Source organism: Bombus terrestris, chromosome 9 (assembly GCF_910591885.1).
Source record: "Bombus terrestris chromosome 9, iyBomTerr1.2, whole genome shotgun sequence".
Lineage (NCBI taxonomy): Eukaryota > Metazoa > Arthropoda > Insecta > Hymenoptera > Apidae > Bombus > Bombus terrestris.
Genome location: NC_063277.1, coordinates 10,737,339 through 10,750,096, shown reverse-complemented (window position 1 = coordinate 10,750,096; position 12,758 = coordinate 10,737,339). Strand labels below are relative to the sequence as shown.

The 12,758-nt window shown below is 33.2% G+C and overlaps 1 protein-coding gene across 6 annotated transcripts in view; it reads left to right on the top strand.

Moving 5' to 3' along the window:
* Window positions 1-12,758, top strand: part of LOC100643533 (fasciclin-1) — a 376,846-nt gene that overhangs the window by 349,475 nt on the left and 14,613 nt on the right. For 5 of the 6 annotated variants that reach the window (XM_048408618.1, XM_048408617.1, XM_048408616.1 and 2 more), the window contains 2 exons: window positions 3,404-3,646; window positions 5,068-5,097. In XM_048408618.1, the coding sequence (XP_048264575.1) occupies window positions 3,404-3,646; window positions 5,068-5,097 (273 nt within the window). The remainder of the gene's footprint in view (window positions 1-3,403; window positions 3,647-5,067; window positions 5,098-12,758) is intronic. The other variant, XM_048408619.1, reaches the window with a different exon arrangement.

The following is a 12,758-nucleotide window of genomic DNA, read 5'->3' as shown; positions in this document are numbered from 1 at the left end:
GAAATTAAGCTCCTCCACGAATTTTATATGCCAGCTACAAAATCAATTACTCGAACTAACACTTTTCTAATTTCACACCGCCTTTTTGGCAATCATAAATTGCATGTTAAATTATAATATCGATGTTCTGTTCTTAAATATTTTTTCTCAGCTGGTCTGTACTAAAAGAAAATTGAAAATCGACAGCAGTGGCGTGCAAAAGCCTCTGGTTTGGCAAATTTTACACTTTTTCTTGGAAGAATAAAATTAAAGATGTTTCAACTAGTGTTAGATATAAAAATGTATCATAAAAATAGCTTTTATTTGAAAAACATGACAAGTTATTTTTACTAAAATTTTTTGCATTAATTTTAACATATATCTCAATCAGTATTATATTTCTATCATGTGTCTTGAAACATTTTTTGAATATTGATTGTTATAGCGTTATTTGTATCCTTTTTCCCAAAACTTCGTAGATAATACCTCTCTTTTTTAAAATATATCTACTTTCTAAGCTAAAAAACGTTGTTTCCAATTAGGTCATATTAAAGTGCTATTGAGTACCTTATCTATTATTAAGATAGATTATACATCAAATTTTTAGGAAATTTTGCAAAAGATAATCAGCTACTTTTTCACGCCAGTGTATCTCCCTGTCCTTTCTTACTTTCTCCCTTCTGAAACACTCACGCCCAATGCAAACGAACAATGCAACGTCATTGGAATTTAGCATTAGTGAACACTTTGACAATGTATGATACGACAATTTTATATATACCTAGATATTTATAATAATACAATGCACAGAGATGTGAGATTCCACTATTATAAATGTAAATCAGTTAAATCTGACAAGTATCTCTAATTTTCCATCAAATGGTATTATGTAATTTAACATGTTTATATTTCCAGTAATACAACGCGCACGAGACTGTTACAATAGCAAGATTTTATCCTCGTGTGTATTGCAGTACAGTAGAATTCCATTTTAATAAAAACTCTCTAATTTTCCCTATTACCTATAATTTTTCGTCTATATAACAGGAGTCCACATTCACAGATGTTCTCATTCCACATTTCACGCCAGGTTATGCATTCCACTTGGCACTCACGAAAATTTCGTCACAATAAATGAAATTTGAATATATCCGCTGCGTTAAGATTATAAATCTGTTAAATATCACAGTGTCGTTGATGCAAAATTCCATGAAAGTCTCATCGCTCGTTTAGCGTCAGGCCTAATTCGATCGATGGATACCGAGAAACGAGGAACGAAAGCGGAATCGGTAACAACATGCAGCCAATTAACGGCTCGTTAATTACCAGACTGGTGCACGTTTCCTCTTTTGGTCGAAATTAAACGGCCACGCACGGACAAAGCAACAAGAAGAGAGAAACGTCGACGTCGCTATTGCGACGCGACGCGATGCCTCGAACAACGTTCGTTTCCGTTCCGCGGGCTTCCCGTGCCGCGAATCGACGATCAATTAGCGGAATCTTTGATCCACGCCGAAAGGAATATCCACGTCCTCGTGGAGAATTAACGATCCATCGGCACGACGAGTCGCGTGCATCCGCGCACGCACACGCACACGTCGTTTCGGCTTCGTTTGTTCGCCAGAGTGAAAGACGCGTTGCGATACGTAAACGCCACCTTCTCTGGATCGTGCCGGCTGATTTACGCGCGACAGGTCGTAACTCTTTGCCCGTTGAGAGCCAGGAAAAATCGGTGTTCCGGTGAGAGCGATCGAATCAGGAGGAACGATATAGTTCTGGTAATGATTTAGACGGGGGAAAATGGAATTCGTGAAGAAACTAGAGAAAAGAACTTGGAGATGTGAAGTTCTCGTATATTTTATGTTAACTGTTAACTTTTACGATGTAAAACGAAAATATTTATTGGTGCGGTTCCAATATATCTCGATAAAGAATTTGAATCTATTTGAACTTGTAAGTTATCGTTTGAAGTAGGAGAGAAACCGATTTTCTATTGCATTGTGGCAAACGATTTTAGATGGGACATACTTTTATGATGATACTACTATTGATAACGATTCTATTCATGTTGATCTTTTATTTTGGCATCTTTTTTAATCTTTGTTAGATTATTTAACCGAGAAACTACTATCTTTGATCTAAATTTGTAATTTAGATACGTAGCCAAATAGAAGCGAGTGTAGTATCTTATTTCCTAATTGAATTCCTAATAAATTGTTAGAGTAGAATGTAATGAAAGATATTGTTGGGAAGGACGCGATCCTATGATGAAATATTACGTTGAAAATATCGGTGAGAATTTTCAATTGGGATTATAATATTCGAAGAATTTGGATACTTGAATTTAAAATTAAATCCAATTCTTTATTCGTCAAGAAAGAATTACAATTACGCGAATATAGATCTTTCTTCCACATTTTTTGATGTTTTCCTTTATCGCAAAATTCCTGTTTCTTCGTCCATTTACAAACAATCTATCACCGAAACAAGAAGCTTCTCAATTGTATGAGATGTAGCACGTACATATGTATATCAGAAAAAATAAGATCTCCTGGCTTGAATAAGGGAAGAGATGTGACCTGATCTGATCATTCGTCTGCGTGAATCATTTTACGCAGCGTTTATTAATTTTGATATCGAATCCGTTTGATAAATCCGATTGAAATCGTACCCTTGTAACGCTGCCTCGTATCTCGGGATATCTCATCGGCAGTGATCTCCTTAATCAATTTTAGTACCTCAGCAAACATACCTTTAACTTTTGTTGGATCCTGTCTGTTTTATTTTTATCCTTTCTTCAATGGTCTCACCCATTTTTCATAACCTTTAAAGAGAAACCCGGGTTATTAAATATTCCACAAAAGCTTGAAGCTTCATTTCTGCGTTTCAATACTTCCCCTCGTGTCCCCAGCGACTAAATTTTATTTGTCATTCTCGTACAGCGAAGTATGCGAAGTTAATTATATTCGATTTGCTTTGCATGCAATTAAGAACGGTGGGGAGGAAATAAAAAGATCACTTTTTCATTTATTATAGAGCAAAAGAATGTTTTTAACAACAATGCCTTTTGTATTTATTACGAAAATATAGTCCTTCCCTTTCGTGCACCGTTTTAATCAAGAATTAATCAAGAATCGATGAATCAAGACTTGTAAACTTTTTCATAAAACAAGTACTCAAATTCTGAAACTTGAAAGTAACAAAGTAAAAACTTGAAAAAAGACCAAAAAATGAAGGCAACTCTCTTCGCAAATTTCGCCACCAAAATATCGAAATTTTCTATGTTCTTTGATTAAGTGTTCTAATTAATTATTCCTCGTTTCTCCCCAATTTTATTTCTTCCTCTTTGTTAACGATTCCGCCTAGAATGAATTCGCGATACTCGTCGATTATCGATAAACAGAAATATTTTCTCTAAATCCAGGAAAAGAAGGATGGGCCAGTGTATAAGTTTTACGAGACCATTCGAGATTTCGGCGGGGAGATCATGAGCACCATCAGTCATCTTCGTGATGTCACCCTGTTCGCGCCCAGCAACGCTGCTCTTGAGGAACCTGGTGTACAGAAGATTCTGCAGAACAAGGAACGTGTGAAAGAGATCCTGAATCTTCACTATGTGAAGGAACGGTTGCCACTCGATAAAATCAAGAACAAGAGCGTCAGCCAGGTGAGTGATCTAATTTAACGAACTTCTAAGAAAAGCCTAGGGCCCGTCCTCAAAGATATCAGTGAAAGTTTCGAATCGCTTCGAATGTCTGGGAATAATGAGAAATATTGGAAGTTACATAGAGCTAAGAACTTTTAGAAATTTAAAAAAGTTTTATAGATTTCTAGAGAAATGATAATAGGTTAGAAAATAATAATTTTATAATGCAGATTTTGTTGATAGTTTTATCGAAAATAGAGAAAACATGAGAGTCATTTTATATTAAAAATTATTATTCCATTTAATGATTGATACATTCGCTCCTATTAAAATATAATCCTTAACCATGTTTATTTTTCATTGAAGTTTTCAGCGAATGTGTTAATTGATATGCACCCTTTTATAAATACAAATATTTCACTGATTGAAATGATTGCATGCCAAAGTTTTACAGCTTATAGTAAGATGTTTATTGTTTCATTGTTAAATGTTACCTTCAGTTTCGAATTATTAATTATGTTTTAAATGAATTCGAAGGAACAAATCAGTATTATGGAAAATGATCGTTGCATACTCAAGTTCCCTTATAATCCTGAAATAACTAATACTCAAAATTCATGAATTATACGATTCGCTGAATCCTGTGGACTGGGATTTAGTTTAAATATTTTTTATTCCGTAGCATTAGTTAAAAGAACTATGGAATATAGTACAGGCCTAAAGGTATCGCAAATAAAGACCATTAATTTCTCTAAATCAATAAAAATGTTATTCTGAACATAAATCAATAATTTTTTTCAATTTTATTTCATAACAATTATATCAATTTTCACATATAATGTTACTTTATTACAAATTCTACATCTCTCCTTCTATTTAGAATTATCGAATTACAGCCCTCTCCACTAATGCCTATTGATTTTAAATCAAATGTCAGAATCAGATATCTTTTTAATTTTCAATATCCATACTTACTCTAGCTTTATTAATAAAGATCAATCTTTACATTATTTATTATTCAAACTTCTCGAATATTTGTTTTATTAAAACATATTCTAACTCTTATTTCTTGATATTTGGAATTCGATTTTAATATTATAAAAATTCTAAGATTTCTAAGAGTTTGGGTAGATTTTTTAAAGATTATAATTAATAATAAAATAATAATTTCTTTAAAATTATAATTAGTAGTTAATTCCTATAAAATTTTACTATTAGAAGCGAATCGAAACTTCCTGCAACCAAGTTACAACTGCTAATCATTATCATATTGTTCTAAAATATTGGCAAGGATTTTATTTATTAATTTTCCCCCAATAACACAAACGTTTCTAAACGACGATATTACAATATTTTTAATTGAAATTATGATTCTACACGCGTGTGCGGTGGTTACAAATTGATTAACTCAATATTTCTCGGTTTTCTGTTTTCGTTTGAAGAAATCCTCGATCGGGAAGCCACACTTTGCGGTAATTACACATTTATTCTCTTTCAATGTTTTTGTTAGACTGTTCGTGAATTTTCTCTGCATCTTTTTCTCCTTTTGCAATTGCCTTGATTTACTTCTCAATGTTGACCTCAACTTGAAATCACATTCTGTGAAATATCGCTGTACACATTGTATTTATAGTCTCTGGGAACACTTGTTATTCGAAATGAAATTTTACTCCATGGCACGTAGTTGTAGTTACGTTATATTGAATTTCGATTATTCGTATTTGCTTTCCTACTGGACTTACTCGTTTACACCTTTGAAGCTGTGCAAAAATTCCTTTTTCAAACTGAATTGGATACCCGAGATCATTGAAGGATAAATTATGATGTATTAATTAATCATATCGTATAATTAATCATATTGATGTAATCAATAATATAATTTTTATTCTTTGATTCCTATTCGTCTATGACTCATTTTATAATAATTTCATATTTCAGTTTTTTTCAACATGATATAATTGAAATATTATCGTCTAATAAATTTTATATTGAGTTTGTTTGGAATTATGTTATTTACGATTAGAAAAAATACTTTAAGCAGACAATTCATTTTGAATATGGAATGGATACTAATCAGTAATAATTTCATCAAATACTATCAAATATTGCTATATTATTGCGTGACGATAAAGACAAGTAGTATTTTAAACGAACTTTAAACCGTTAAGAAATTAGTATACAATCTTGTAATATGCAAGATATATATCTTCAAATTTATTTGCTTACATTTTTAATGTAGCTTTTTCTCATTTTCTTCTTGTTATTTAATTTCTTTGTCATTGTTATAGCCATTATTTTCAAATTTATTTCCATCCCTAATTAATATACAACAGACACGCTGAAGAATAGAAACTTTTTGTTATCCGACGAAAAATCTTTTTCATAGTCATTGCTTCATAATGAGCAGCTGAGAAACTAACAGGTGTTCTTGGTCAACTTTGAGGAAACTCAGAGAAGACTAACCTAAAGTGCGTTGTTATGACGTTAGGAGTCTCTTGGTCAAACTTTTACCTTCCAATCCACTTACAATTAATCCAGGCAAACCGGGAATCTTCTTATCGGATTCGACTAAGAAAGTTCGTTTTCATTTAACGTCATTTCTCAAAACTTCTGGTTAACGTGCGATCAGCACTCGCTCTATCATCGTTCAGAAGATTACGCGAATGATCATTAATATCCTCTTCGGACAATTCATATTGTAACGAAATACAGAGTTATGGTATATGTTACTCGCAGAAATTGCAAGGTTCTATATATTATTGACCGAATATTTTCCTGGGTTCTATCGCGAGTGAAATAAGTAAAGAATAACGGAGAAACGGATTTCTAGGACATGCGCTTATGAAGCAAGTTTTCAAAGACCTTACGAAAAAAGAAAAGCTTTTCTAATAGAAAAAACTCGAATAATATCGTTACGAAATAACTTTTTAGGATAATTCTTAAGAAAATCTGTAAAGAAAATATTCACTACTTAATAATGACTTTACTACCTTAATCCTATATCTAAGCTGTAAAAGTAAATTTTACTTTCATAAAATTTATCAGTTTATGAACTTTCATAGAATTTATAAAATTTATTAATTCATGCACTATATTAGATTTCCCTTTAAAGAAACCTTATCACGAAAAAAATATCAAATTTTGGATCATAAATATTGACAAATTTTATTTTTCTACTTCTTGCATTTCAGTGATCGTTTCCTCCTGAAAACGTATCTCCGTTTCATGTTACACGTGTTCTTGATATACAAATTTTAATTAAGAATTTTTGTAATCGAAAAAACGTGCGCATGTATTAAATAAACGGTGCTTTAAAAAAAAAACTACTAGATTTCGATCTATAATTAAACGATTTTTTATTTCGCGCGATTGAGTTATAACAGTTCCTTCTAAAAACGTGGAAAAATATGTTTTACAATGTAGCAAGAAAAATGAACGAGAAAAACGAAGAAACAGGAAACAAAAATCGTTTAATTAAAACGATACATCCTCAACGGAGTTGCATAAAAGAATAATTCCCGCGTAAATTCATACGTTTCACTTCTCTCTCTTTGAATAAATTTAAGCGACTTTATTTCTTTCATCGCGCATCGTTCGCGAATTCGCAGTTTGTTTACGCGTTTGTTTACAGGATGAATTTATAGGGCAATACAGAAGCGTTTTGCAAATCCGGGATGAAAAATCGCACCTTCGTTGGTACAATAAACGACTAAAAATACCACGAAAAATACGATTCGAACTATAGTTCTGTTCATGGGAGCGCTCTCATAAGTGAAATATATATACATTTCGGGAATTTTACGTTTCTCTTGATCGCCATACTAATTACCATGATAATCCTGAATAGCGCTCTTGTAAAGCTATGCTTTCGATGTTATTTTTTAGTTTTTATCCATACCAAGTATTATTATTTAAATAATAATAGCGTGAAAGAATTTTCTAACTTAATTTGTTATAATATTAATATTAAAATGTAGAAGATAAATGTTGAAACCGGGACATTCCCCAAAGTCACTTTTAAAGTTTTTATTATAGTTTTATTACTTATCTAGCCTTCTCAAATATTTAAAACAACACGTTTTACAGCGAAAACAATTGTGTAGCTACTTTTTAATGTCTTAAGATATCAATCGCCCGTACAAACCTGCTTGTAGTGTTTTAAGGTCATATGAGTAATATGAGTTCACACGAGATTATATTCGACATTACGTCGATGTAATATTTCATTTGCAATATTTTTTTTCGTCAATTTACATTATTCGATTCCATTTTTAGCAGAGTAATTATAAAAAACCATTCCAAGTATTTGTCCTACAGTTCGTCGTTATTTCTGCTTTCATCTAGATTTATTTCTTCGAAAATGGACACGTCGAAATAACCAGAATTGGGTGGAAAATTTTGTGAAATTAAAACGTCCGTACCATACGCTACTTCGATATTGAAATATTTGAAGTTTAACAATTTATCGGTCACGCGAGATTTTATTCGTCGAACAACCGATATGTATCACGGCAGACGCGAAGTTTTAACGCTACACAGGGAAATCTCGTTACTCTCGATTAGAACAATTTACTCATTGTTTACAATAATTAATACAAGCACCGTAGGCAGTAAACGAGAACTGGCGGGGTCAATATCGGGAGAGACAGCTCGCTCGGTGCGTTGCTGATAAATATCGCGCGCATTACTGCGTCGATGCTGTTTAATAACCGGCAATTAGTGACTCGGCATTAGTACGCCTGTTTCGGCTTTTATCATAATCCCATTCGGACATTAATCCATGTGTCCGCCGAGACCTTCATTCCGCACAGCATTTCTTATCAGTCTCTGTGAATTGATGGATTAATCTCTGACCCTATCTAGGTCACCCTATAAGTACAGTGTAACCCCCTTTTACATGAACAAAATTTTAGTAGTACTTGACTTAATTGAACTTTAGCTGAGCTCCTGTTACCTAGAATATCGTCCAGCGTCGATCCACTTATACGAACGTCCAACAATAAGATGTAAACAATAGCGGTGCGCATTATATGACACTCTCATGCTTCATAATCGATACGAGCTTGCAACGTTATTATGTATTTCAGAGGACGTGTTACGTGGAATTCTCGTATCTGGACACGTACTTCTATTAACTAAACGAAAAATTATACCTAGTAGAAAGAAATAAGTGGACTCCTATTATATGAAGGACCTGGTTATATGAACCAACTTGTCTTCCGACGGATTCATATGAACGAAGTTCTACCGTGATACTACAACATTTTTAATCATTATAGATTTAACAAAATGATGGGTATATCACTTTATCGCTTAGCTTCAAATACGTAAACGCAAATATATTATACGTAGGAATCGGTTAAAATTTGTTTAATTGCTTCCTCATTTGTATTTACAACGTATTTATATACTAAATCTTCTGCCAATTTTCTTATCAATTGTAATTTCTTTCGTTTTGATAAATCTTCAGCAAAGTTACTCTGGCTCTCAACTACGGAGTTATAATAATCTTTAGCTTTTTATCTTTAATTACATATTCTGAAGATTTTCTAAGCGATTGCAATCGTTATTCAACGCAATTGTTGTCAAACGTGTACTATTATTCGATTGATGACGAGACGAAAATCAAACCTTTGTACGCGTCAATAGAATGTTAATTTACGAACAGGCAGAGGGATATAATTAAAGGCAGCGTTCCGTATCAGCGTACTGAATGATTCAGGCATGGATATTCAAACGTAATTAGCTATATCGGTGATTTCGTGTAATTGCATTCACAGATCAAATTCGACAGTCGCTAGCCAAGCTACAGATATCGCGACTTACAGAACATGCGAATTCGGAATAATACCCTGGATCATCCCGTTCAAATGTCATCCTGTACAAATTTTATTATATCTCGTATTATTTACAGTTTGATCTGTTTAGTGTTAAAGCTAATCATAATATTCGGTCGATAAGGTAATTGTTATCAATATGGAGAATTTTACTTTTTTCCCTTGTATGAAGACATTGATTGTATATGTAACTTATGTTTCCAATATCTCTTATTTCTTATAAACTTCCTTACGAATCAAAGGTACATTATTTCCCATATAGTAATCTACGAAAGAGACTTTTTATGACTACATTATGCGTGTTATTCAAAACATTTTGAAATTTCGTTAGCGGTCAGATTCCTTTCAAATTTTGGTATCTTACACAGTCGTGTCTTATTATTATAATATATCTAATCATTATAATTATTAAAATGTTTTGTATAATACATCTATAAAATTACTTTGTGTCCTGAACCTAAAGGAACGATTGAAAAAAGACGTCAGAAAATCTCTAATTTTGCCATTACACGGAGCCACAAGCCTGCGGTCTGAGGCTACAAGTGCCATTTATTGCTTCGAAACAAACGCAGATTCAACGGAATTACATTTCGCGGAACGACGACGAATAAATTAATTTGCGACAACGCACACGTGGTCGTGCTGCGAAAAAAAGAAGTCGTTTTATCTCGAACGCGGCGCGTTACCAAAGTTTGGTGTGTTTCTCTTCCGTGGTTGTTTTATCGTCTCATTGGGGTCTGGGGCCGCGCGTCATAAAGCAGAAGAGCGACATAAAACATATCCGCGATAAATTGGCGTGAAAGCAGCGCCGTTTAATGCAAATCGGCCAACCTCCGTGAATAAAAACCCGGGGACATTTTGGCTGACCGTCCACGACAACGATTAAAGGCGAAACAGCGCTGCATCCGTAGGCTGTTTTATTGGCTTGTTCATTCCACTATTCTGTTGGTTATTTCCTTTTTTGGAGGGATTTTTTTGGCTAATGGCCTTTCGCAGATGAGATTCTTCAAGATATGAAAGATTTTATTCAGTTCGATTCGGAAGCCACATTGAACAGTTTCATAAATTGTAAAGCAGAATAATACGATGATGTTGCAGATACTTAAATTTAACTTGGAATTTACTATTATTCATGTCACCTTCTTGTAATAAATGAGCTATGAAAGATTCTTTTTTGAGACTCGAACATAAAATAGGCTTACTTGTGTAACGAAATTGAGGAATCGAAAAAGTAGAGTTGGTCGGTTTAAGATCTATCGAATTTAACGTCTATCAAAATTGTTTTAAATCTTCTTAAACTTTAAATTAGATACGCTGAGTAAAAAATGCTATATGTTAAATAAAGAAATTTTGTTAAGTATACCTGCTGTCGAATATACGCTAACTTATCTCAAGGAAATGTTACAAGAGGAAGAATTTTGTCTTCGTATTTATTACTAAATTTTTGAAGGAAATAACGTTTCATCCTCGATCTATCAATAACGCCCATGTCGTCGTTACTTAGCTAATTGCCAATTAAGAAGAACTGATGCTTCCTAAAGACAGATTGTATCCAACAGGAAGAAGATGAAGAACTGGATTGCATGCTGCAAAAGGCAGAGTATGAAACCTATTCTCACGTAAAGCTATTCCATCTGACATCTATCAAAAACACTTTCGCGTTCTGATTTTCTCAATCATATTCTTTTTCATTATCTTCTTTTTATTATCGATGCAAATGAGTAACGTATGTGTAATAAATGAATCAATAAATTAGTACAAATTTTGACGTAGAACCGGCGAACATGTTGGAAATTTTAATTGAGTTTCTAATTAGTGAACTACGATTAAAAGGCAGGTTACGTCCGCTTCGAATTGATATAACTCGATTAAAAAAAGCAGAATTGCGCTTAAGCGCACTAAATATCGAAGAGAGATAGAGCAAAAAGAAGAATTGAAATCGGATGAAACGCGAAATGAAGAACGTGGAAAGTGCATGGATCCTGGCGGAATAAAAAGTAAAAGGCGGCCGAGTGATCTCGCGTAGAAAAAGGCTTATAGGAAAATTCTTTGCCAAAGAGGGGCGTGGATTTTCATGGAATTTATTCGATCTGATCTTTGAAGCCGCTAGTCTCGATAGTAGATGCATCTATATACGGATGCAGTAGCAGCAACTCAAGATCAGAAAAGTAACTGGAAGTGGTGCGGGGAGTACAAGTAGGAAAATTCATGAGAAGGGGATCAATCGGAAAAGGAATCACTACCCTTAAGCTCTCTCTTGCTCTTCGCCTCTCTCTTTCTTTCTTTTTATCCCTCTCCTATCTTGGAGTCTTTTTGCTTCTTTTTCTTCGTCGCTACCACTCTCATTAAACTTTCTACGAAAATGCCAGGACTCCAATGAGGAAACAAATTTTCAACTTTAAACGGGTATTCGCGGAAGCGTGAATTAAGACTGTCAAATGGTTTATAGGCGGTGCCATTCCTTTTACAATAGTTTTATGATTATACTTTATAGTTTCTAATAATTTGTATGTTTATCACATGATTATTATTTTATCTATCGCTGACATTCTCGTCTATTTTTCATTGTCACAGTGAGTATAATAGAAATAACTAGTTTTGTTTATGTGTGTACAGCAATTTTATTATTTATTTTCAATAAAACAATCCTCAGATTTGTACATGTATACGTGTAAACTTTTTTATTATATATATATATATTATAAGTTTGACTGATTGTAAGAACTAGATTCTGTTAGATTCTATTAGACATTTTAAATAGATTTCTGTGAATTATCAGACGTAGGATTTCACACATCGTTTACAAATAATAAAGCAACTTCACATTTATCGCAACATGCCAAATTGACTCAAGGAACAAAATGTGCATACAAATGTGAATTGTTTATGGGTTTATATAAAATATGGGTTTTCATACACTTAAGTTCTGAATATTCGACTGAAAGAAAATTATTCTTTATTTATTACTCGTATATTGTAGAAAGAAATCGTACAATATACTCTCAAAAAAGAAATCAAAATCTATGAAAGTATCATGATCTATTAATTTAAATATTAAAAGACAAATAAAATGCGCAGAATTACATACTTTAGATCATTAATCTCTGCTTGAAATTATACATTCTTCCTCTTAACTGTCGTAAGTATACTAATAAATGCACACGTAACAAAGGAGACTTATTGCTAAGTGCCTAACAACGTTCCTTCTAATTCTCTTCTTTTCGGTCTGTGAGAAAGCTGCAAGTAGGAAAGCGTACATGAATTTAAACTCGGCCCTCGTCTTCCGCTATAACTTG